This window comes from Carcharhinus amblyrhynchos, chromosome 13, assembly GCF_965287045.1.
Source record: "Carcharhinus amblyrhynchos chromosome 13, sCarAmb.v2.hapA, whole genome shotgun sequence".
In the NCBI taxonomy this organism is placed as follows: Eukaryota; Metazoa; Chordata; class Chondrichthyes; order Carcharhiniformes; family Carcharhinidae; genus Carcharhinus; species Carcharhinus amblyrhynchos.
In genome coordinates, this window is record NC_137336.1 from 70966232 (window position 1) to 70994160 (window position 27929).

Below are 27929 nucleotides of genomic sequence, written 5' to 3' on the forward strand. Positions count from 1 at the left end.
GAGTAGATTGGGCCTGTACTCGTTGGAGTTTAGAAGGTTGAGGGGTGATCTTATAGAGACATATGAAATTATGAAGGGGCTAGATAGGATAGAGGTAGAGAGATTCTTTCCACTTAGAAAGGAAACCAGAACTAGAGGGCACAGCCTCAAAATAAGTTGGGGGGGGGCGGGGTGGGGGTCAGTTTAGAACGGAGTTGAGGAGGAATTTCTTCACTCAGAGGGTAGTGAATCTCTGGAATTCTGTGCCCATTGAAGTGGTGGAGACTACCTTGTTGAATATGTTTAAGTCATGGGTAGATAGATTTCTCATCAATAAGGGAATTAAGGGAGCAAGCGGGTAGAACATAGAACATAGAACATTACAGCACAGAACAGGCCCTTCGGCCCATGATGTTGCGCCGACCAATTAAGAAAAAGCAATGACCCTCTAACCTAAACCAATCCCTTAGGTGGAACTGATCCACTTCAGATCAGCCATGATCTTATTGAATGGCGGGGCAGTCTTGAAGGGCTAGATGGCCTACTCCTGCTCCTATTTCTTATGTTCTTATGTTCTTATTACTAACCATGCCTCCTAAATTTTCATCCAAATCATTGATATAAATGACAAATAACAGTGGACCCAGCACCGATCCTTGAGGCACACTGCTGGTCACAGGCCTCCAGTTTGAGAAACAACCCTCTACAACCACCCTCTGTCTTCTGTCATCAAGCCAATTTTATATCCAGTTAGCTACCTCATCCTGGATTCGAGATTTAATCTTATGCAACAACCTACCATGCTGCACCTTGTCAAAGTCCATGTAGACAATATCGACTGCACTGCCTCAACTACCTTCTTGATTACCCATTCAAAAAACTCAAGCAAATTCATGAGACAACTGTCCAACTGTTGTGGAACCAAGTATTGATCTCAGTGAAACCCAGGAAATAATGGAAAGTGATGTAACTGGACAAGAAAAGAGTCAGCCTCAAGAAAGTACAACTCAATTTACCACTGCTGTTGAATCTCACCCAGCTGAGCTACATCAATCTGAGAAAGCAAAAATTCATTGACAGACTGAGTTTCTGATGAACTGTGTTAAAAATATTTATTTTTGTTAATGGTGGACTTAAAGGGAGAGGGATGTGGTAGCGAGCCCCTTTAGGAGGGCAAGTGTCTGGAGGGTCATGTGACCTGATTGCCCAATGGGGAGGGAGCGAGCAAATCCAGGCCGAGCAGGGATTTTCACCATCAGAACCAACCCTAGAGCTGAATGGAGAAGATGTATATTGGAGCACCCTGTACAAAAATTGTTGTTAACCTGGTCACCAATCATTACAATTATCACAAGTATAAAATTCATAATATAAATTGATGCCGGTTGAATTGTGCTCTGAGACTGAGATGCAACAGGAGCAAAGCAGTAATATCCCAGCTGAGTTCTCACCTGGTCCAGGCTGATCTGGTTACAAGGGAAGGAGAAGGTGAATCCTAGAGGAAGGCGTTCCGTGATGTTCTGATTTGACAGAAATTTGGCAACACAGTCCACAATGTGATCAAAGAGCTGTAAAAGAGCAAAGGTTAGAGCCTTTCCCAGAAACCACGCTGAAGTAAGTATCAAATAAAGCGAATCACCTCAATATGAATCCAGACAAATAATATTCAGATTGGTGATTAAGAATGACCCTGATTAAAGAGACAAATGCAGCTACACAGCTCACCAGCAACACCGCACCCCGCCCCCCCCGCCTTCCCCCACCAGTTCCTATCAGTAGATACTGGGTCTGGTTTTGTTGTTAAGGGCATGGCTGATGGTAAATGCCAAACTGTTCAAATCCCAAATGGGAAACCTGATACAACTTCCCACATATTTATTTATTTTTAATTTATGTAGCGTGAGGAGAGGTTTGGAAATCTGGAAATGATGTCCCCAACTACTTGTGATAATGTTAAAGTGAAATAAATGTTTATTAAGAAATAGAAACAATACAATTACACTTGATTACAACAATGCCTTCACACATTAAAACAGTTCAAAACTATCTTCGTTTAACTACCTTCAGAATTAACCTTCCTTGTATCTGTTTGGTAACTCCTTATAGATTTTAAAATCTATAAAATTCCAGCACTTTTTAACCACAAGATACCTTTAATTTCTCTTGAGGGACCCTCTGAGGTTAACAAAAGCTGACCTTTCAGATCTGACTTTGTTGATACTGCTTGCTTGGAGTTTGACCAGTTGCCGGCTGAAACCCAAAATAGTCACCACATACGTTTCAACATCTTAAATATGCTCTTAACCATTGATCTCTCTATTGTCTCACCCAGTCTTTTTAGAACTCTGTCTCCCAGAATTGAATGACTTTATCTCCTGTTTTTAAATTCTACTAAAGTAAAAGTAAGCTCATTCTATCCATACTTTACCGATAACTTCTTTCTTTTACATCTTGTATATCAAGATGAATCAGAACAACCTATTCAAATCTATTTCTGTTCTGTAAACATCCTTCTAAATTATCTTATTTAAACATCTGTTTGATGTATTTCTAGGCTTATTACTATATCAAATCCACAGCTTAGATTCATTCAGTTACCCCAGCTTTAATTACCACTTCCACCACTCACCCATCCTCAACAGTTTAAAAATTATGACAAGAATATCACCTATAGAAAATATTACAATTTCCTTGGTTGTCATAAGAACATAAGAACTAGGATAGGAGCAGGCCATCTGGCCCCTTGAGCCTGTTCCGCTATTCAATAAGATCATGGCTGATCTTTCTGTGGACTCAGCTCCCCTTACCTGCCCGCTCACCGTAATCCTTAATTCCTTTGCTGCTCAAAAATTTATCTATCCTTGACTTAAAAAACATTCAGTGAGGTAGCTTCAGCTGCTTCACTGGGCGGGGAATTCCACACACTCACAACCCTTTGAATGAAGACGTTTCTCCTCAACTCGGTTCTAAACCTGCTTCCCCCTACTTTGAGGCTATGCGCCCCCCCCCGCCCCCCCGGTTCTAATTTCACCCACCAGCATAAACAACTTCCCTGCCTCTATCTTATCTATTCCTTTCATAATCATATATGTTTCTATAAGATCTCCCCTCATTCTTCTGAATTCCAATGACTTTAGCCCCAGTCTACTCAGTCTCTCCTCATAAGCCAATCCTCTCAATCCCGGAATCAACCTAGTGAATCTTCTCTGTATCCCCTTCCAGTGCCAGTATATCCTTTCTCAAGTAAGGAGACACAGTACTCCAGGTGTGGCCTCACCAGCACCTTATACAGCTGCAACATAACCTCGCTGTTTTTAAACTCCGTCCCTCTAGCAATGAGAGACAAAATTCCATTTGCCTCCTTAATTACTTACTGAACCTGCAAACCAACTCCTTGAGATTCCTGCCCAAGGATACCCAGGTCCCTCTGCACAGCAGCACACGGCAATTTTTTACCATTTAAATAATGGTCCATTTTGCTGTTATTCCTACCAAAATAGATGACCTCACATTTACCAAAATTGTACTCCACCTGCCAGACCCTTCCCCACTCACGTAGATTATCTATATCCCTTTGCAGACTTTCAGCGTCCTCTGCACACTTTGCTCTTCCACCTATCTTAGTGTCATCTGCGAATTTTGACACACTACACTTGGTCCCCAACTCCAAATCATCTATGTAAATCGTAAACAATTGCGGCCCCAACACTGATCCCTGAGGCACATCACTAGTTACTGATTGCCAACCTGAAAAACACCCATTTACCCTCATTCTTTGCTTTCTGTTAGTTAACCAATCCTCTATCCATGCTAATACATTACCCATAACACCCTGCACCTTTATCTTATGTCTCAGTCTTTGGTGCGGCACTTTGTCAAATGCCTTCTGGAAATCCAGATATGTCACATCCACAGGTTCCCCATTAGAACATAGAACATAGAACATTACAGCGCAGAACAGGCCCTTCGGCCCACGATGTTGCGCCGACCAGTTAAAAAACAATGACCCTCTAACCTAAACCAATCCCTTTTCGTCCATAAACCTATCCACGGATCTCTTAAACGCCCCCAAACTAGGCGCATTTACAACCGCAGCAGGCAGGGCATTCCAATCCCTCACCACCCTCTGGGTAAAGAACCTACCCCTGACATCTGTCCTACAACTACCCCCACTTAATTTAAAGCCATGCCCCCTCGTGCTAGCATTCTCCATCCGAGGAAAAAGGCTATCACTGTCCACCCTATCTAAACCTCTAATCATCTTATATGTTTCAATAAGATCCCCTCTTAGCCGCCTTCTTTCCAGCGAAAACAACCCCAAATCCCTCAGTCTCTCCTCATAGGACCTCCCCTCCATACCAGGCAACATCCTGGTAAACCTCCTCTGCACCCTCTCCAAAGCCTCCACATCCTTCCTGTAATGTGGGGACCAGAACTGCACACAGTACTCCAAGTGCGGCCGCACCAGAGTTGTGTACAGTTGCAACATGACACTGCGACTCCTAAATTCAATCCCCCTACCAATAAACGCCAAGACACCGTATGCCTTCTTAACAACCCTATCTACTTGATTCCCAACTTTCAGGGATCTATGTACACATACACCTAGATCCCTCTGTTCATCCACACTATTCAAAGTCCTCCCGTTAGCCCTATACTCAACACATCTGTTATTCCTACCAAAGTGAATTACCTCACACTTCTCCGCATTAAACTCCATTCGCCACCTCTCAGCCCAGCTCTGCAACCTGTCCAAGTCTTCCTGCAAACTATGACACCCTTCCTCACAATCTACCACACCTCCGACTTTGGTGTCATCAGCAAATTTACTAATCCACCCAACTATACCCTCATCCAGATCATTAATAAAAATTACAAACAGCAGTGGCCCCAAAACAGATCCCTGAGGCACACCACTCGTAACCGAACTCCATGACGAATATTTACCATCAACCACCACTCTCTGTCTCCTATCTGCTAGCCAATTCCTGATCCAATTTCCTAGATTACCCTCAATCCCATACATATGCATTTTCTGCAGAAGCCTACCATGGTGAACCTTATCAAACGCCTTACTAAAATCCATATATACCACGTCAACTGCCTTACCCCCATCCACCTCTTTGGTCACTTTCTCAAAAAACTCAATAAAGTTAGTAAGGCACGACCTACCCACTACAAAACCATGCTGACTATCGCCAATCAATTCATTACTCTCCAAATAACTATAAATCCTATCCCTAATAATTTTTTCTAAAACCTTGCCCACAACAGAAGTGAGACTCACCGGTCTATAATTCCCGGGGAAGTCTCTGTTCCCCTTCTTAAACAATGGGACAACATTCGCTAACCTCCAATCTTCCGGTACTATACCAGAGGCCAACGACGACCTGAAGATCAGAGCCAGAGGCTCTGCAATCACTTCTCTTGCCTCCCAGAGAATCCTAGGGTAAATCCCATCTGGACCAGGGGACTTATCTATTTTCAATCCCTCAAGAATATCCAGCACATCCTCCTTATCAACTGTAATACTGTCTATTCTATTCCCCTGCAACCCAGTGTCCTCCTCAGCTATATTCTTGTCCCCCTGCGTGAACACCGAAGAGAAATATTGGTTCAATGCCTCTCCAATCTCTTCCGGTTCCACACATAACTTCCCTCTGCAGTCTATAACTGGCCCTAATCTTGCCCTAACCAACCTTCTGTTCTTGACATACCTATAGAACACCTTAGGATTCTCCTTAATCCTATCAGCCAAAGTCTTCTTATGTCCTCTTTTAGCCCTTCTTAACTCACTCTTCAACTCCCTCCTAGCCAATCTAAAGTTTTCTAGTGCACTACCCGAGCCCTCAAGTCTCATCCAAACATAAGCCTCCTTTTTCTTTTTAACCAACGAATCAACTTTTTTAGTGCGCCACGGTTCCCTAGCCCTACCAATTCCTCCTTGCCTGACAGGTTCATACCTATCACGGACTCGCAGTAGCTGCTCCTTGAAAAAACTCCACATTTCGGACGTTCCCAGTCCCTGTAATCTCCTAGTCCAACCTATGCTTCCTAATTCTCTCCTAATAGCCTCATAATTACCCTTCCCCCAGCTAAAACTACTGGCCCGAGGTTCATGCCTATCCCTTTCCATCACTAAGGTGAACGTAACCGAATTGTGGTCACTTTCACCAAAATGCACACCAACTTCCAAGTCCAGCACCTGGTCTGGCTCATTTCCCAGCACCAAATCCAATATAGCCTCACCTCTAGTTGGCTTATCTACATACTGACTCAAAAAACCCTCCTGCTCGCTTTGTACAAAAACTGACCCCTCTAATGAGCTACAGCTATAGCAATTCCAATCAATATTAGTAAAGTTAAAGTCCCCCATAACAATTACCCTATTACTTTCACTCCTAACCAGGATCGTCTCCGCAATCCTTTCCTCAACCTCTCTAGAACTTTTAGGAGGTCTATAAAAGACTCCCAACAGGGTGACCTCTCCTCTCCTATTTCTAATCTCAGCCCATACTACCTCAACAGACAAGTCCTCATCAAACTTCCTCTCTGACACTGTGATACAGTCCTTGACCAATAATGCTACCCCTCCCCCCCTTCTACCTCCTTCTCTACTCCGACTAAAGCATTTGAACCCCGGGACCTGCAACAACCATTCCTGTCCCTGCTCTATCCATGTCTCTGAAATGGCCACAACATCAAAGTCCCAGGTACTGATCCACGCTGCAAGTTCAACCACTTTATTGCGAATACTCCTCGCATTAAAGTATACGCATTTCAAACCCTGCTCCGCCCCAGCCCCACGATGCCGTGCATTGCAGTCCCCATCTATGCCCCCCTCACTTTCACCCCCTCTACTCAGGATCCCACCCCCCGTCCGAATCAGTTTAAACCTCCCTGCATAGCCTTTGCAAATTTACCCCCCAGGATATTGGTTCCCCTCTGATTCAGGTGTAGACCATCACTCTTATAGAGGTCCCACCTTCCCCAGAACGAGCCCCAATTGCTCAAGTACCTGAACCCCACTGTAAATTGTCCACTGTACATATAATGTTCTCAAAGAATTCCACCAGATTAGTCAAACATGGCCTGCCCTTCATGAATCCATGCTGCGTTTTACCAACAAGACAATTTATACCCAGAAGTCTCGTTATTTCTTCCTTGATGATAGATTCAAGCATTTTCCCTATTATAGAAGTTAAGCTAACTGGCCTATAGTTACCTGCCTTTTATCTACCTCCTTTTCTAAACAATGGCATCACATTTGATGTTTTCCAATCTGTAGGAATCACCCCAGAGTGCAGTGAATTTTGGTAAACTGGAGCTGTGGAGCAGCAGTGCTAACCACTGTGCCACCATGCATCTGTCTGCACAATAAAGGCACTGAAAGCATCCCAAGAAAACCAAGCATCCCAAAAAAGAGGCAAAAGATTGGGGAAAACATAATACAATCATGATCACTAGAAGAAAAGGAAAGGGAAAACTAAAGAGACTAGTCCCCTAAACCTGATTACCCACAGTCCCCCCTCCCGGCCTTAAAGAAGTGGGTACAGAGTTAGTGGAAACATCGATTGTAATCTTCCAAAATTCCTTTGATTCTAGACAGGTCCGACAGTGAACTGGTAAACCACAAATCTTTTTTCATTTTTTAATTCATCTGTGGGACATGAGCATCGCTGCCTGGCCAGCATTTATTGCCCATCTCAAGTTGACCTTGAACTAAGTAGCTTGCTTAGCTATTTCAAAGGACAGTTGAGAGTCAACCACATTGTTGTGGATCTGGAGTCACATGTAGGCCAGACCAGTCAAGGATGGGAGATTTCCTCTCCTAAAGAACATTAGTGAACCAGATGGAATTTTCCTGACAATCGACAATGGTTTCGTGGTCACCCCATAGATGCTTAATCCCAGATTTTTTTTTTATTGAATTCAAATTCCATCACCTGTCATGCAATGCCCAGAATATTAGCTGAATTTCTGGATTAATAGTCCAGTGATAACACCATTGGACTCACCATTTAGGCATCCTCCCATTCAAAGTAGAAAATGTGCAAAGTGTGAAAGCAAAGTGTCACAGGTAAAGTAATGACAGTTTGGGTCTACTTTTCTTTAAAATTCTGAAAAACTAAAGAGATTCAATGAATCAGTTCTGGGAGAGAGCAACTCCAAAAAGACTGAGTGAACCAATGGAGAGATCAAAGGGGAGGAATATATTTAAGATGACACTGAAACTGAAACTGAAGTTTGGTGCAGGCTTAGAGGGCTGAAGGGCCTGTTCCTGTGCTGTACTTTTCTTTGTTCTTTGAAGAGTAATATTTTAGATCTCAGCAGAGATTGTCAGTCAAACTCCCAGCAACAGATGTGAATGAAGCCAGAGTTGAAAAGCCAGCTGCTGACAACCCCAGAGGGTGCCTGAAGAGAACATTAAAGACACTGTGTGTTAATGGTTGTTGGACATTTATAGATTTCAAAATGTATAAGGAGCTACAGAACATATACGGGCTAGTTTAGCTCTGAAAATTGTTAAACCATTATGGAACTGTTTTAAACATTAATACTGTGTAAAGCAATCATTGTATTAAGTATAATTCCATATTTATCTTAATATACATTTATCTTAATATAAAATTATCGCAAGTAGTTGGAGATATCACTTCTGGATTTCCAAAGTCTCCCCACTTACTATACAAATTCCAAACACGAAGGTGAGTGTCATTGTTTCAAGCTGCCCTTCTGGGATTTGCACAACTCGGCATTTAGCATCAGCTATGTCCTTAACAAACTGGCTATCCAACAGCAAAAAAAATTCAGGATAAATAGGTCATTTTAAGCTCACTGAGATCTCAACTATTTATGCTACATATCGGAGATTTGGATGAAGGGAAAGACTGTACTGTAGCCAAATTGCTGATGATACAAAAATATGATGTGGAGATGCCAGCAGTGGGTGGGCACAGTAAAAAGTCACACAACACTAGCTTAAAGTCCTGCACGTTGAGTTGGAATCATGAGCTTTCGGAGCGCTGCACTCACCTGATGAAGGAGCAGTGCTCTGAAACCTCGTGATTCCAGATAAACCTGTTGGACATTAACCTGCTGTTGGTGGGACTTCTTACAATATAAAGATAGGTAGAAAAGTAAGTTGTGAGGAGGATACAAAGTGTCTGTAAAGGAAATGGTGTATAAGGTGAGAAGTGTGAACTTGTCCATTTCAACAGGGAGAATGGAAAAGTAGTGTATTTAAATACAGAGACTGCAGAATGCTGTAGTATAGAGGAATCTGTGCATTCTTGTAAATGAATCGCAACAACGTTGCATGAAGATGTAGCAAGTAATTAAAAAGAAATAGAATGTTGGCCTTTATTGCAAGAAGGAAGGAATATAAATTAGGGAAGTCTTACTCCAATGGCACAGTTTATGGATGAGATGGTCTCCTTACTTAAGGTACTACTTGCATTGAAGCTTCACTCTGAGAAGGTTCACTAACTGATTACTGGGAATAGGCCAGTCTTGCTCCTCATTCATAAGTTCATCATGTTCTTAATAAATTGCTGGTTCAATAAATTGTTCCCAGTTGGATATAGTTGATCAGGGTTTTAATGTAAAGATCTAAGGTTGCATAGCTACCATTCATGCATTTATGTGTGACTTTACCTGAATTCCTCTCCCCTGCATCACTTCCTGAGGGATGCTGTAGGTCTGATTAACAAGCTTCATTCCACCTTCAGTCTGGGAGCAAAACGTCACCAGCAAGACACGGAAATTTGTGCCACCAAGATCCAAGGCCACAAAGCTCCCTTGTTCTGGTGATCAAAGGTCAAGTATTAAATCAACAGCAACCTGGTCGCTGAATCCTCACCAATCAAATCATATATAGTGAATCCATGGTCAACACCCAGCTCAAAAATCACATGACGGGAACACCCTCACTGACCCCCATTACCCAAACTGACCCCCAATTCCCTCACTGACCCTAAACAGCAAGGCAGCACATTGGTCAGCACTGCTGCCTCACAGCACCAGGGACCTGGGTTCAATTCCAGCCTTGGGTGACTGTCTGTGTGGAGTTTGCATATTATTCCCGTGTCTGTGTGAGTTTCCTCCCACACTCCAAATACGTGCAGGTTAGGTGGACTGGCCATGCTAAATTGCCCTTTTAGTGTCCCAAGATGTAAAGGTTAGGTGAATTGGCCATGATAAATTACTCCTGAGTAGGCTAGGGGAATGAGCAGGGTAAATGTGTGGGGTTACAGGGATAGGGCCTGGGTAAGCTGCTCTGTTGGAGAGTTGGTACAGACTTGATTGGCCGAATGGCCTCCCTCTAGCTGTAGGGATTTTATGATTCTATGGTTCCATGATTCTACACTACAATGACCCTGTCACCCTCATTGACCCCAATGAACCTCACTGATCCGCATCACGCTCACTGACCCCAATCCTGTCACCAACCCTGACCGCCCTCTTGGTTTGCCATCATTCCCACTGACCCCCACTTACGCACCCCCCCTGGCCAATGCCTCTCACTTGCCCATCTTTAATTATGCAGCTAGGGAGGAATGGCAGATTTCCTTCTCTGAAGGATATTTTTGAACTGGGTTTTTACAACAATCAATAGTGAGTTCCTAGCCATCATTAGATTTTTAATTCCAGATTTTTATTGATTTCAGATTACACCATCTGCCATTGTGGGATACGAACCAGAGTTCCCAGGGCATTAACCTGAGTCTTTGAATTACTAATCCAGTGACAATACCACTGTGCCACCGTCTCCCCCATTTAATTTATTAATATTGTCTATTGTCAAATCAATTATTGATAATGTTAATCATTTATCAGCATTATCAATCATTTATTGATATTTTTAATCATTTATCCATAGACAATCATTTATTGTTATTTTCAATTGCTTATCAATATTGTCAATCATTTATCAATATTATCAATCATTTATTAATATTGTTTCCAGAGTCTCCACGGTTCTGCTTTTTAACCCACCTTTACCATTAGGTCGAGAACGTACAAATGTGGGTAGCATACGGACAGATGCTTCCTTTTGACCTTTTCTGCTGAGCCCCATCTCCATCTCCTTCCTCATGTTACGTATCACCAACATTAGTTCTTCTCTGCTCAGTTTAAATGACTTGAGGACTTGCTCAACCTTAGGGTTCAGAGTGGCCACTCGGGAGGTCATGTTCGTTGCCACGACAATGGTATTCACACTGTCAGGGTCTCCGAATCTGAAGCAGGAACAAGTGTTTTAAGTATGTTTCAAGTATGACTGATCATTGTATCCTCATTTGATTCGTAAATGGCTTCATATATCTGAATGATGTGCTCAGCCATTTTCATAGAGCAGTTCAGAATCAAATATACAGTCCTTGCCCATCTTCACATTGAGGATGTGTTGTGTGGCACTGCCACTGTGCTAAACAGGATGGACTTCAAACAGACCTAGCAGCTCAAGACCAGGCATCCAGGCATCAGCAGAAGAATTGTACTCAACCATCACATGTAACCTCATGGCCCCACTCTACCATTACCACTAAGCCAGAGTACCAACGCTACTTCAATGAAGAGTGCAGGAGGCTATGCCAGCAGCACACCAGGCATACCTAAAAATGAGGTAGCAACCTGGTGAAGCCACAACACAAGGGGACTTACATGCTAAACAGCATAAGCAGCAAGTAATAGACGGACCTTCGCAATTCCACAACCAATCCACACCAGACCCAAGTTCCACATCCAGCTGTGAATAGTGGGGGACAATTAAACAACTCTCTGGAGGAGGAGGCTGTTATATATTTCAGTGGTTGCAAGGATGCTTTAAGGGAAGGTCATATAATTTGGAGTGTTTCACAGGATGCTTGCTGTCTCAGTTTAATTTTCTGTTCTGTACAAAGAACATTTTTTTCAATAAACCTGTTGTGTTTCACTTTGAATGTACATGTGCAAACCACATCATTTTTCTTTGTGTTAAAACCCACAATCCCAAAGATAGTTAGGACATTACAGAGGCTCCATAAATATCCTCATCCTCAATGATAGAGCAGCCCAGCACATCAGTGTAAAAGACAAGGATGAAAAATTTGCTACAACCTTCATCCAGAAGTGCAGGAGGTTTAATAGGATGATCTTGGGTATGGGTCTCGCACTCTCCAATCTCACATTCTCATCGTCTCCAACTCTCTTCACTATCCCACTCTCATTTCTGTGACTCTCTCTACTTTACCCTCTCCACCTCTCTCCAATCTCCCATGCTCACCCTCTCCATCTCTCTCCAAGCTCACATTCTCACCCTCTTCAACTCTCTCACTCTTATCCCTCCAACTCTCCAATCTCCCACTCTCCAACTCTCTCCATTCTCCCACTCTCACGTTCTCTGACTCTCTCCAATCTCACATGCTCACCCTCTCCAATTTTCTCCAATCTCCCAGTCTCTTCCACAATGGGCGGACTCTCTGAACTCAGGGATGTTAATGATTAAGTTAACAGACACATTCTCTGAAAAGTGAATGGAGCTCATTTCAGCTCTAACTTTGGAAAGATTCCACTTCTTTTCTCAAATCTCTTCCCAAAGTCACTGTCGTTCATTCTGGTCCCTTCAGTCCTGATAGTGAAGAGATTCACGTGTGCTTTGCTGGATCACTGCATTGTGAGTTTGCTCAGTAATGACAAACACATCGAAGATGCTATAATGTCACATTGTTCTTTAATGTTCTCACGGTCACAGGGGTTAATAACACAAGGAGACAGTGACATTGGAGAGAATGTCTGACTCTGTCTACAGCACTGACATTGCTCTTTGTATCTGAGCCACACTCAGTAGCTTTCAATATATCCCAATGTAAAGGCAGTAGTGAAAGAACGTAATGATCCCATTGCTGCTTCAATATTACTGCTGATATCAGAGTTGATTAAACTTATCAAAGCACCTGAAAATTTCGCTAAATCTTTCAAACCAATTCCCTTCCGGCACTTTAGCCATGAGGAGAGGTTGGAGAAACTTGGTTTGTTCTCACTGGAGCGACGGAGGTTGAGGGGACACCTGATGGAAGGCTACAAGATTATGAGAGGCATGGACAGAGTGGATAGTCAGAAGCTTTTTCCCAGTGTGGAACAGTCAGTTACTAGGGGGCATAGGTTTAAGGTGCAAGGGGCAAGGTTTAAAGGAGATGTACGAGGCAGATTTTTTACATAGAGAGTAGTGGGTGTCTGGAACTCGTTGCCAGGAGAGGTAGTGGAAGCAGGTACAGTAGTGACTTTTAAGGGGTATCTTGACAAGTACATGAATAGGATGGGAATAGAGGGATATGATAGGGGGTTTTCGTTAAGTCGGTGCAGGCTTGGAGGGCTGAAGAGCCTGTTCCTGTGCTGTAATTTTCTTTGGTCTTTTCTCTAAGGGTGAGCTTGTTGGAGGAGGAGGAGTTATTGGAGGTAAGGAATCAAATAGCAGGAACACTCTCACACTCTCCAACTCTCTCCATCCTCCCACTCTCACGCTGTCTGACTCTCTCCAATCTCACATGCTCATCCTGTCCAATTTTCTCCAATCTCCCACTCTCTTCCACAATGGGAGGACTCTCTGAACTCAGGGATGTTAATGATTAAGTTAACAGACACATTCTCTGAAAAGTGAATGGAGCTCATTTCAACTCTAGCTTCGAAAAGATTCCACTTCCTTTCTCAAATCGCTTCCCAAAGTCACTGTCGTTCATTCTGGTCCCTTCAGTCCTGATAGTGAAGAGATTCATGTGTGCTTTGCTGGATCACTGCATTGTGAGTTTGCTCAGTAACGTGTGTCAGAGTGTTTAATGTTTATTTATTAGTAGCACAGTCTTACATTAACACTTCAGTGAAGTTACTGTAAAAATCCCCACATTTCCACACTCCGACACCTGTTTGGGTACACAGAGAGAGAATTTAGCATGGCCAATGCACTAACCAGCACGCCTTTTGGAGTGTGGGAGCACCCAGCAGAAACCCGCACAGACATGAGGAAAATATGTAGACTCTGCATAGTGACCCAAGCCGGGAATTGAACCTGGGTCCCTGATGCTGTGAGGCAGCAGTGCTAACCACTGTGCCACCATGCACAGGATGTTGGAATGGTGATCAGAAATAGAGATTTCCTCATACAGACACTACTGCACCTCTCCATATCATTATAACTGGTTATCGGCCAGTTGGTTATTAGAACACACTCTGAGCTGATTTACCAACAGTATCTTATACTTATTACACCACAGCTGTTGTCATCACTGTATCATGTTAACTTTATGAGCTGAAGCTGTCCTTGATCAGAGTTCTGTCAAGATATGACATTTTCATTCTAAGACTCAGTCTATATATCTGAGATAGGAAGAAGGATACTCAGACCATGACTGTATCTATGATGTGACAGTTATATATAATTACATCAAACATACACGTACAGACCATTCAGCCCAACCACTCCCTTTTGGTATCCAAACTGAAATAACTCCCTAGTGTCTTGTGTCCCTTCACCCAGATTCATTTTTATTTACACAGTTCCGCTCTGAAGAATGCTTCAAGTACAAAATCAGAATCTGGGGTGTCAGTACTCCAGAGCTGCCCTCTCTCTCTCTCTCATATATAAAATATGTATAGGTGAGACTCCCTGATTGGGCAGGCAATCATTACCTCAGTCAGGGAGCTCATACTCCAAGAGGCCAACCTCATGGGCCTCCTTGAGGTCACTGCACAAATCCTTCATAATTTTAAAGGTAATCTGTTAGGTTAACCCCTCAGCCTTGTCTGTACACCCATTTATGATAGCATGAATTTGCATTTCTGGCATCATCCTTATATAAACATATGGACAAGATGTAGGCCATTCAGCCCCTTAAGCCTGCTCTGCATTCATAGGTGATTTGATGAGAGGCTCTTTCTCACGTTGGAGATCCCTGTGCATTGCCACAGGGATCAATGCTGGGACCGCAGAGGAACAGGATGTACTGTGGCCCAATTTGGGGCTGATATAAAGGTGGAAGGGAAGACAGATTGCGAGGAGGTTATAAATAGTTGACAGAGAGATATTGACAGATAAAGTGAGTTGGCAGAAAATTGGTGAATGGAATTTAATGTGGGAAAATGTTAAATTGTTCATTTTGGAAGAAAGGATGAGAAGGTGGATTATTATTTAAACAGAGAAAGACTGCAGAAAGCTGTAACACAAAAGGACTTGGGGGTCCTTGAAACCCAGAAAGCTAGCATACAGGTGCAGCAGGTAAATGGAATGACACTTTATTTCAAGAGTGCTGGAGAATAAAAGTAACGAGTTGTTGCTGCAATACTGCAAGGTACTAATGAGGCCATGTTTAGAATACTGTGCAGAGTTTTGGTCCCCTTATTTAAGGAAAGATATATTATCATTGGAGGCAATGCAGAGGAGATTTACTGGGATGATCCCAGGTATGAAGGAACTACCATATGAGGAAAGATTGAACAGGTTGTGTCTGTACTCCTTGGAGTTCAGAAGAATGGGAGTTGACATGATTGAAGAAATTAGTGAGCAAAATTAAAGCTCATTGTACTGGGGGTAATGTATTGACGTGGATAGAGAACTAGCTGGCAGACAGAAGTCAGAGAGTGGGTCCTTTTCAGAGTGGCAGGCAGCAACTAGTAGGATACTGCAGGGTTCAGTGCTGGGACCCCAGCTATTCACAATATACATTTATGATTTGGATGAAAGAATTGAGCGCAATATGTCCAAATTTGCAGACGACACTAAACTAGGTGAAGAGGATGCTAAGAGGCTGCAAGGTCACTTGAGCTGCATGTAGATATAGTGGACAGTGAAGAAAGTTATCTCCAATTACAACAGGATCTTGACCAATTGGGCCATTGGGCTGACGAATGGCAGATAGAATTCAAGTTAGACAAATGCGAGGTGATGCATTTTGGTAGACTGAACAAGAGCAGGACTTACTCAATTAATGGTAGGGTGCTGGGGAGAGTTACAGAACAAAGAGATCTAGGGGTACATGTTCATAGATCCTTGAAAGTGGAGTCACAGGTGGAGAGAGTGCTGAAGAAGGTATTCAGCATGCTTGGTTTCATCGGTCAGAACATTGAATACAGGAGTTATAAATACTGTGTGCAATTCTGGTCAGCCTATTATAGAAAGGATATTAAGAAAACTAGAAAGAGTGCAGAAGAGATTTACTAGGATGCTACCAGGACTTGATGGTTTGAGTTATAAGGAGAGGCTGGATAGACTGGGACTTTTTTCTCTGGAGTGTAGAAGGCTGCGGGGTGACCTTATAGAGGCCTATAAAATAATGAGGGGCACAGATAAGGTAGATAGTCAACATCTTTTCCCAAAGGTAGGGTAGTCTAAAACTAGAGGGCATAGGTTTAAGGTGAGAGGAGAGAGATACAAAAATGTCCAGAGGGGCAATTTTTTCACACAGTGGATGGTGAGTGCCTGGCCAGAGGTAGTAGTAGAGGCAGGTACAATTTTGTCTCTTAAAAAAACATTTAGATAGTTACATGGATAAGATGGGTATAGAGGGAAATGGGCCAAATGTGGGCAATTGGGGTTAGCTTAGGGATTTTAAAAAAAAGGCGTCATGGACAAGTTGGGCCAAAGGGCCTGTTTCTATGCTGTAAACTTCGATGACTCTATGACTCTAAATGGCTCCCAGCACTTGTTCCACAGCGACTGCAGGGGATTGGGAATGGCAGCCAGGAAGCCTGCCCCCACAGAGATAGACCTGACCAAACTTCTTGATGGCGTGAAGCAGAAGCGGGAGGTACTGTACCCCTGCTTCAAGAGAAGGCCTTCTACCTAGGTCACTACCCCAACCTGAGATGCAGTAGCGGCCTAGTGAACAAAGAACAAAGGACAGCAGCACAGGAACAGGCCCTTCAATCTTCCAAGCCTGCGCCGTTAATGATGCCTGCCTAACCTAAAACTGTATACACTTACAGAGTCTGTATCCTTCCATTCCCATTTTATTCATTGTTGCCTAAATGCTTCTACGGTACCTGTTTCCACCACCTCCCCAGGCAGCACATTCCAGATATTTACCAACCTCTGTGTAAAAAGCTTGCCTCACACATCTCCTCTGAACTTTTCCCCTTAAACCTATGTCCCCTAGTATTGACTTTTCTACTCCAGGAAAGAGCATCTGACTACCCACTCTGTCCACCCCACTCATAATCTTGTGGACCTCTATAAGGTCACCCCTCAACCTCTGTCATTCCAATGAAAACAAACTGAGTTTACCCAACCTCTGCTCATAGTTAATAACCACTAGACCAAGCAACATCCTAGTACAACTCTTCTGTACCCTGTCCAAATTTTCCACATCCTTCTGGTAGTGTGGCGGCCAGAATTGTACACAATATTTTAAATGAGGCCTAACTAAGGTTCTGTTCAGCTGCAGCATGACCTGCCAATTTTTATACTCAATGCCCCGACTGATAAAGACAAGCATGTCATATGCCTTCTTGACTACCTTACCCACCCGCGTTGCCACTTTCAGTGATCGGTGGACATGTACGCTCAGATCTCTCTGCCTGTCAATACTGCTAAGGGGTTTACCATTTACTGTATAATCCCTACATGCATTGGACCTTCCAAAATTCATTATCTCACACTTATCCGGATTAAACTCCATCTGTCATTTCTCCGCCCAAGTCTCCAGCCGGCCTCTATCTTTCTGTATCCTCTGACAATCCTCTTCACTATCCACAACTCCACCAATTTTTGAATGCAAATTCCCTGCAGAATAGGACGTGGCAGCAGTGTCGCAAGAGGATGAAAGATCTTCTGCATTCAGCCAGAGTAAATGAGCCTTATGCAGTCTTTCCCTGCATCCCTTCGCACAGCCCTCCCACCTACACTTTTATCTCTCACCCAGCGACTTCAGCCTTTACCAACAGCTGTAAGGAGGACCTCTTCTCCCCTCCCTCATTCACCATATTTCCCCCATTTGCTGCCATTCTCCTCACACTCCACCCCCCATACAAAGTCCACGCCTGTCACACCTCATCACCATCTTCAACGACAACATTGCCACCTATATTCTCTGTATGTGTGTCAGTGCAAGACAAACTCAACCACAACAAGCGTGAGCAAGCTCACCCAGTCGGAGTAATGCCGGACCCCATTATCCTCACACTATTTGACGAGAGAGCCCTCAAGTTGTTTGGGGGGGTGTGGAGAGAAAGAGCACACCTAGGCTGACAGTGAAGTAGAGGCAACAGACAAACCTGAGAACCCTCGAGACATGCTGTCATTCCTCAAGTCCCAAGTAAATAATCAATGTTCTCTCCTTTATCTTCTGTAATGCACAAATGCCATCCCCCTTCTCTTACAGACAAAGCAGCCAAACCGGCTGGACCATCCTCGTGCTTCAATGCAAAGTACTCATTGAGGATCTCACCCACTCCCTGTGTCTCCACACATAACCTCCCTCCTTTATCCTTGAGAGGGCCTACTCTTTCCTTAGCTATCCTCCTGCTCCTAATATCTGTATAAAATGCCTTGGGTCTCTTCTTAACCCTGTTGACCAAGGACATTTCATGGCCCCTTACATCCCTCCTAACTCCCCATTTGAGCTCCTTGAAGAGGCATCACGGCTTCACCCACATCAGGAAGTAGCGTAGATACTCACACCTCGGTGTCATCACTAAATAGACAGGCTTACATAAGAACATAAGAAATAGGAGCAGGAGTAGGCCATCCAGCCCTTCGAGCCTGCCCCACCATTCAATAAGATCATGGCTGATCTGTCGTGGCTCAGTTCCACATTCCCGCCCTCTCCCCATAACCCTTAATCCCCTCTCTTATCAAAAACCCATCAACCCACGTCTTAAAAATATTTAGCAAGGCAGCCTCCACCACTTCAACGGGCAGAGAATTCCAGAGACTCACCACCCTTTGAGTGAAGAAGTTCCTCCTCAACTCCATTCTAAACCGCCCCCCCTTTATCTTGAGGCTGTGCCCCCTAGTCCTATTATCCTTTCTGAGCAGGAAGAGTCTCTCCACCTCTATCCTATCCATCCCATTCATCATCTTATACGTCTCAATGAGATCTCCCCTCATTCTTCTAAACTCTAACGAGTACAAGCCTAGTTTATTCAGCCTCTCCTCATAGCTCAACCCCCTCAACTCCGGTATCAGCCTAGTAAACCTCCTCTGCACTCCCTCCAAGGCCAAAATATTCTTGCGTAAGTGCGGCGACCAAAACTGCACACAGTACTCCAGCTGCGGCCTCACCAATGCCCTATACAGCCGCAGCAAGACCTCCCTACTTTTATATTCAATCCCCCTCGCTATGAAGGCCAGCATCCCATTAGCCTTCCTGACCACCTGCTGCACCTGCAGGCTGGGTTTTTGCGACTCATGCACAAGGACCCCGAGGTCCTTCTGCACCGTCGCCTGCTGCACTTTTTCGCCACGTAAGAAATAGTCCTTCCTACCATTATTCCTACCAAAGTGGACCAGGCTTCCAGGTCACTCTCTAGTGAACACCTCACAGCTGACAATTCACTGCAGTTGGAGGCAAGGATGTCCTGGGGAACTGACACTTGGAGGGATGCCCGAGGCCAGGGATCTGCTTGGGCCTCAGCTTGATGATGTGCCCCTGGTCTTGGTTGTCCTGGAGCTGATGATGCAAAGACAGAGTCAACAGCATCAAGAATGGAGAGCGGCATCCTTCCCCGGACTGCAAGGCGAACTGGAGAAGTCCCATCACCTTATGGTCGATGGAAATAGTGCCATTACTCCCACAATGTGGCCAATTTTGCAAGGTCGGCGTCTGCAGGAGATGTCAACATCAAGGTTCAACTCATGACCTCCATGACTGAGGGTTTCAGCAGCATAGTGCAGGCACTGGATGGAATCCACTAGGACAGTGGGGATTCTGGACCTCACTCTAGCTGCCCCTCTGTCACATGGAGGACCACGGGGCCCACTGGGCACCCATAAGGATAAGAATCAGCTGGTGTGCAACCCAGGGCCTTCCACCAGGTGTTTCTGGGGGTTCCAGCCTATCTGAGGCCCCCTTCCTGTGAACAACAGTCCCACTCATAGATGAGGGCAGCACTGCAATACTCACGATGCCTGAAAGCAAGGTCCAGCCCACCACCTCCCCCTCCTCTGCCACATCCCCCCACCCCCTCCAGAGGGGGGAGGGGCACAGCTGTTTGAGGATAAATCCACATCCAATATGTGGGAGTCTTTTAAAAGTCGGTTGTTAACAATTTAGGACAAGTATATCCCTGTAAAACTGAAGGATAAAGATGGCAAGATTTGGGAACCCTGGATGACAAGAGAGATTGTGAGCTTAGTGAAAAAGAAGAAGCAGGCATACATAAATTTCAGGAAATTGAAAATGGATAAGGCTCTTGAGGAATACAAAGATAGCAGGAAAGAGATTAAACAGGGACTTAGGGCAAAAATGGGCAGAGACGATTAAGTGTCAGCCTAAAGTTTTTTATGCGTATATAAGTAGGAAGAAGGTAGCTAAGGAAGGGGTGGATCAACTCAAGGACAGTGGAGGGGATTTGTGTGTGGAGCTAGATGAGGTGGGTGAGGTTCTTGATGAGTACTTTGCATCAGTATTCACAAAGGAGAAGGATGTGTCGGATGGGGAGTGTAGAAAGAAAGATGTCGACATGCTAGGACATGTTGAGATAAAAAGCGAGGAGGTGTTTAGAGGTTTTGAAAAACATTAAAATGGACAAGTCCAGAGGGTCAGATAAGGCCCTTTACAGAATATTCCTGAGGCCTTGGCCAAAATCTTTGGATTCTTTTTTAGCCATGGGTGAGATACCAGAGGATTCTGTTTAAGAAGAGCAGAAGAGACAATCCAGGAAATTGTGAGCCTGTAAGCCTGACATCAATGGCGGAGAAATTATTGGAGAAGCTTCTTAGGGACAGAATGTATTCACATTTGGAAAAGAATAGGGTTATTAGCAATAGGCAGCATGCTTTTGTGAAAGGGAGGTCGTGTCTCACAAACTTGATTAAGTTCTTTGAGGAAGTGACAAAAAAAAATTGACCAGGGCAGGGCAGTGGGTGTTGTGTACATGGATTTTAGGTTCCTCATGACAGGGGGAGTCATATGGGGTTCGAGGTGAGCTGATAAGATGGATACAAAACTGACTTGGGCATAGAAAGCAGAGAGTAGCAGTGGAAGGATACTTTTCTAACTGAAGATCTGTGACAAGCTGTGTTCCACGAAGATCAGTGCTGGGGGCTCTGTTGTTTGTAATCTATATAAATGATTTGGAGGAAAATGTAAGTGATCTGATTAGTAAATTTGCAGATAGTACAAAAATTGAGGGAGTAGCGGGTAGTGATGATGGATGTCAGAGGACACAGCAGGATATAAATCAGGAGACTGGGCTGAAAGATGGCAGATGGAGCTTAACCAGGACAAATGTGAGGTGATGCGATTTGGAAGATGTACTGCAGAAGAAAATTACACAGTAAGTGGTAGAGCCCTTAGAAATATTAGCACACAGAGGGATCTAGGCGTGCAGATCCACAGTTTACGGAAGGTGGCAACACAAGTGGACAAGGTGGTCAAGAAGGCATATGGCATGCTGACCTTCATCAGTTGGGGCATTGAGTATAGGAACTGGAAAATTATGTTCCAGCTGTATAAGACTATGGTTACGCTGCATTTGGAGTATTGTGTACAATTCTGGTCACCACACTACCGGAAGGCTTTTGATGCATTGGAAAGGGTGCAAAAGAGATTTACCAGGATGTTGCCTGGTTTGGAGGACATGGATTATGAATAAAGGTTGAACAAACTTGGTTTGTTTTCATTGGAGCGTCAGAGAATGAGGGGGGCTTGATAGAAGTTTACAAGATTATGCCAGGCTTGAATAGAGTGGATAGTCAGAGGCTTTTTCCCAGGGTTGAAGGATCAATTACTCAGGGGGATAGATTGAAAATGAGAGGGCAAATGTTTAAAAGAGATGCAAGGGGCAAGTTTTTCACATAGAAGGTGGTGAATACCTGGAATGCACTGCAGGAGGAGGTAATGGAAGCAGATTCTGTAACAGTGTTCGAGAGGCATCTGAATAGATACACTAATAGGCAGGGAATAGAGGGATATGGACCACATAGAAGCAAGAAAATATTAGATTAAAGAGGTGCTCATGTTAGCACAAACTTGGTGGGCCAAAGGGCCTGTTTCTGTGCTAAACTGTTCTTTGTCCTTTGAGCTGCTTCTAACACATTTACATTTTTACTTAAATAGGGAGAGCAATACTTCAAATGTGGTTTCACAAGAGCCCTGTAAACGGAAGCATAACTCTCTACTTTTGTATTCAATTTCCCTCGCAGTAAACTATAACATTCTATTTTTCTAATTACTTGCTGCTGCATACTAGTCTTTTATAATTTGTGCACTAGAACACCCAGATTCCTCTGCACCTCAGAGCTCTGCAATCTCTCACTGTTTACATAAAATTCTTCTCTTACATTCTTGCTGCCAAAATGGACAGTTTTACATTTTTCCATATTATACTTCATTTTCCACATCTTTGCCCACTCATTTAACCTTTTTTAGCCTCATTATGTCCTCATCACAACTTATTCTCCTATCTATCTTTGTGATGTCAGCAATTTTGACAACAATCCCTTCATTCAAGCTAGATATATAAATTGACAACAGTTGAGATCTCATCACGGTGGTACACCACTCGTTACATCTTGTCAACCTGAAAAAGACCCTACTCTCTGTTTTTTGATAGCTAGTCAATTTTCTATCCATGTGAATATGTTACCCCCCACACCATGAGCTTTTATCTTACGCAATAACCTGAGCACCTTAGCAAATACATCTACTGGTTCTCCTTTATCAATAGCGCATGTGACTCCTTCAAACCAATATATTGGTCCTATTCTCAACCTAAGGCACTGGGACACTGGGTTGCAGGGGTGTAAAATAGACAGTATTACGGTTGATAAGGGGGATATGCTGGATATTCTTGAGGGGCTGAAAATAGATAAGTCCCCTGGTCCGGATGGGATCTACCCTAGGATTCTCTGGGAGGCTAGAGAGGTGATTGCAGAGCCTCTGGCTCTGATCTTCAGGTCATCATTGGTCTCTGGTGTAGTCCCGGAGGATTGGAGGATAGCGAATGTTGTCCCATTGTTTAAGAAGGGGAACAGAGACTTTGCCGGGAATTATAGACCGGTGAGTCTTACTTCTGTTGTGGGCAAGGTTTTAGAAAAAATTATTAGGGATAGGATTTATAGTTATTTGGAGTGTAATGAATTGATTAGAAATAGTCAGCATGGTTTTGTAGCGGGTAGGTCGTGCCTTACTAACCTTATTGAGTTTTTTGAGAAGGTGACCAAAGAGGTGGATGGGGGCAAGGCAGTTGACGTGGTATATATGGATTTTAGTAAGGCGTTCGATAAGGTTCACCATGGTAGGCTTCTGCAGAAAATGCAGATGTATGGGATTGTGGGTAATCTAAGAAGTTGGATCAGGAATTGGCTATCAGATAGGAGACAGAGGGTGGTGGTTGATGGTAAATATTCATCATGGAGTTCGGTTACGAGTGGTGTGCCTCAGGGATCTGTTTTGGGGCCACTGTTGTTTGTAATCTTTATTAATGATCTGGATGAGGGTATAGTTGGGTGGATTAGTAAATTTGCTGATGACACCAAAGTCGGAGGTGTGGTAGATTGTGAGGAAGGGTGTCATAGTCTGCAGGGAGACTTAGATAGGTTGCAGAGCTGGGCCGAGAGGTGGCGGATGGAATTTAATGCAGAGAAGTGTGAGGTAATTCACTTTGGTAGGAGCAACAGATGTGTCGAGTATAGGGCTAACGGGAGGACTTTGAATAGTGTGGATGAACAGAGGGATCTAGGTGTACGTGTACATAGATCCCTGAAAGTTGGGAATCAAGTAGATAAGGTTGTTAAGAAGGCGTACGGTGTCTTGGCGTTTATTGGTAGGGGGATTGAATTTAGGAGTCGCAGCGTCATGTTGCAACTGTACACAACTCTGGTGCGGCCGCACTTGGAGTACTGTGTGCAGTTCTGGTCCCCGCATTACAAGAAGGATGTGGAGGCTTTGGAGAGGGTGCAGAGGAGGTTTACTAGGATGTTGCCTGGTATGGAGGGGAGGTCCTATAAGGAGAGACTGAGGGATTTAGGGTTGTTTTCGTTGGAAAGAAGGCGGCTAAGAGGGGATCTTATTGAAACATATAAGATGATTAGAGGTTTAGATAGGGTGGATAGTGATAGCCTTTTTCCTCGGATGGAGAATGCTAGCACGAGGGGGCATGGCTTTAAATTAAGGGGGGGTAGCTACAGGACGGATGTCAGGGGTAGGTTCTTTACCCAGCGGGTGGTGAGGGATTGGAATGCCCTGCCTGCTGCGGTTGTAAATGCGCCTAGTTTGGGGGCGTTTAAGAGATCTGTGGATAGGTTTATGGACGAAAAGGGATTGGCATAGGCTAGTGGGTCATTGTTTTTGTAACTGGTCGGCGCAACATCGTGGGCCGAAGGGCCTGTTCTGCGCTGTAATGTTCTATGTTCTATGTTAAATATGATTTCCCTTTCACAAAGCCACGTTGACCCTACCTGATTAGCTTGAATTTAGCCAAGTGCTCTGTTACACCCTTAGGGTCGGGGGAGTAACAGGGTAAATACATGGGGTTACAGGGATGGGGTCTGGGTTGGATTGCTGTTGGTGCAGGCTTGATGGGCTGAACAGACTCCTTCTGCAAGGTAGGGATTCTATGTTAACATAGAACATAGAACATTACACCGCTGTGCAGGCTCTTCGGCCCTTGATATTGTGCCAACCTGTAAAACAAATCTAAAGTCCATCTAACCTACACTATTCCAGTATAAACCATGTGCTTATCCAATGATCCTTTAAATGCCCTTAACGTTGGCGAGTCCACTACTATTGCAGGAAGGACATTCCACGTCCTTACTACTCTCTGAGTAAAGAATTTACCTCTGACATCTGTCCTATATCTATAACCCCTCAATTTAAAGTTATGTCCCCTCATACTAGCCATCAGCATTCGAGGAAAAAGGTTCACACTGTCCACCCTATCTAATCCTCTGATCATCTTGTATGCCTCTATTAACCTTTCTCTCTCTAATGAAAACAGCCTCAAGTCACTCAACCTTTCCTCATAAGACCTTCCCACCATACCATGCAACATTCTTCCACACTGTCCACAACTCCACTGACTTTACTGTCATCCGCAAATTTACTAATCTATCCTTCTACACCCGTATCTAGGCCAGTTATAAAAATGACAAATAGCAGTGGCCCCAAAACAGATGCCTGCGGTACACCACTAGTAACTGAACTCCAGGATGAACATTTCCCATCAACCTCCACCCTCTGTCTTCTTGCAGTTAACCAATTTCTGATCCAAACCATAAAATCACCCTCGATCCCATGCCTCTGTATTTTCTGCAATAGCCTACCATGGGAACCTTATCAAACGCTTTACTGAAATCCATATACACCACTCAACTACTTTACCCTCATCCACCTCTTTGGTCACCTTGTCAAAGAACTCAATAAAGTTTGTGAGGCACGACCTACCCTTCACAAAACCGTGTTGACTATCCCTAATCAAATTGTTCCTCTCTAGATGATTATAAATCCTATCTCATATAATCATTTCCAAAGCTTTGCCCACAACAGAATTAAGGCTCACTAGTCTACAATTACCAGGATTGTCTCTACTTCCCCTCTTGAACAATTTAACTTATTTAATAAATGTTTCTAACAATTTCTCTGCAACAGATATTCAGGTAACTTCCCTGTCGTCTCCTGCTTTCTGCCTTCCTCCTTTCTGACACCAGGTTAAAGTCCAACACGTTTATTTGGAATCATGGACTTTCAAAGCACTGATCTTTCATCAGGTGAGTCACTCACCTGAAGGAGCAGCACTCCAAAAGCTCATGGTTCCAAATAAACCTGTTGGACTTTAACCTGGTCTTATGAGGCTTCTTACTTTGCCTACCCTAGTCCAATGACAGCATCGCCACATCATGCCTCCCTCTTTGAATAATGGAATTACATTTGTTATCTTCCAATCTTTTTGCATTTTTTTCTACATTTTAAAATGCAATGACGAAAGCTGAACGCAACAACTATAAGGATGGTCTAACTGAGGTTCATTACAGGTTTAACAAAACTTTACAATTCAATTCTAATCACAGTCCATTGAGTTGTATAGCACATGAAGAGGCCCTTCAGCCCAACTCGTCTGCACTGGCCATCAAGCACCTATTTATTCTAATCACATTTTCTAGCACTTGGTTCATAGCCTTGTATACTATGGCATTTCATGTGCTCATTTAATTGCTTCTTAAATGTCATGAGGAAATGTATTCCTTTGGAAATAAAACTTAGTCCTTTTTTAGCCCCCTTACAGTCTTATTAGCCCCACTGTGACTTGTGTTTCTTTATAGATCTGTATTCCACAATTACTTTGATCCAAGATTTCAATTCTTACTTACAGAATATGTCTATTCTGCAAGTTTAAAGTTTTAAATTTTATTTATTAGTATCACAGTAGGTGTACATTAACACCACAATCAAGTTACTGTGAAAATCCCCCATTATTCATATATTGTCATAAATGTATAAAATCAGAGGTTGCTCAGTCTGTCATACTTCTGACAAGGAGATCCCACTCCTTGTTCTTTGTTTCCCCCATTAACCTGTAATATTTTCTCCTTAGGATTATGATCCAGTTCTCTTTTGAGTGAGTAACTGTATTGAACCTGCCTGGACCGCAGAGTCAGGCTAACCACTCACTGTGTAAAAATGCCTTTTTCCTATATTGCTCTTTCTGCTTTAGATAATCACTTTTAATCAAAAGTCCCTGGTTCTCAATCCTTCCACCAATAGCAAAATAGCATCATGGGTTAAATGGTTTGACCAATTTTTAGTAGTAATTTTTCTTTGTACACATACGTTTAAAAACTTGGTGAAGGACGTCATTGCTGAGAATTTGGTAATTACACTTTTTAACCATTAGCAGTTTGAAGCTAATAAATATTTTTGATTGTCCAGCAGAGCCTTGGGATGATGCTAGCATATCCACTCGCAGTGAAATAACACAGAACAGTACTGAGGGAGCATTCGCAAGAGAGAGGGTTAGTACTGGTGGATTGCTAGAGAGACGTAGTAGCAGCACTGAGCGATTGCCGGTTAGATGGAGTTGGAGCACTGGACGGACGCTGGCTAGAGTAACAGCACTAAAGGATCGCTGGATAGACAGAGTAGCAGCGCTGGGGAAATCACTGGAGAGACAGAATAGCAGCACTGGGAGATCACTGGATAGACAGAGTAGGAGCACTGGGGGATCGCTGGAGAGAGAGTAGCAGCACTGGGAGATCACTGGATAGACAGAGTTCCAGCACTAGGGGATCGCTGGATAGACAGAGTAGCAGCACTGAGGAAATCACTGGAGAGAGAGAGTAGGAGCACTGGGAGATCGCTGGAGAGAGAGTAGCAGCACTGCGAGATCACTGGAGAGAGAGTAGCAGCATTGGGGGATCACTGGTTCGACAGAGTAGGAGCACTGGGCGATCACTGGATAGAGTAATAGCACTGGGGGATCGCTAGAGAGAGAGTAGCAGCGCTGGGGGATGGCTAGAGATGATGTGGATATGCTGGCGTTGGACTGGGGTAAACACAGTAAAAAGTCTGACAACACCAGGTTTAAGTCCAACCGATTTATTTGATAGTCAAATAATCGGTTGGACTTAAACCTGGTGTTGTCAGACTTTTTACTAGGATGGCTAGAGAGACAGAGTAGCAGCATTAGGCGATCGCTGGTTAGAGTAGCAGCACTGGGGGAATCACTGGACAGACAAAGTAGCAACACTGGGGGAATCACTGAAGAGACAAAATAGAAGCACGTATCGCTGGATAGAGTAACCGCACTCGGGGATCGCT

The 27929-nt window shown here is 43.8% G+C and overlaps 1 protein-coding gene across 1 annotated transcript in view; it reads right to left on the minus strand.

Annotated features, from left to right (window-relative positions):
• LOC145351969 (hexokinase-1-like) overlaps window positions 1-27929 on the minus strand; it is an 84663-nt gene that overhangs the window by 30009 nt on the left and 26725 nt on the right. The window contains exons 3-5 of the mRNA XM_080201812.1: window positions 10978-11219; window positions 9637-9785; window positions 1431-1547 (exon numbers count right to left, since the gene is read on the minus strand). Coding sequence (XP_080057938.1) covers window positions 1431-1547; window positions 9637-9785; window positions 10978-11173 — 462 coding nt within the window. The 5' untranslated portion in view covers window positions 11174-11219. The remainder of the gene's footprint in view (window positions 1-1430; window positions 1548-9636; window positions 9786-10977; window positions 11220-27929) is intronic.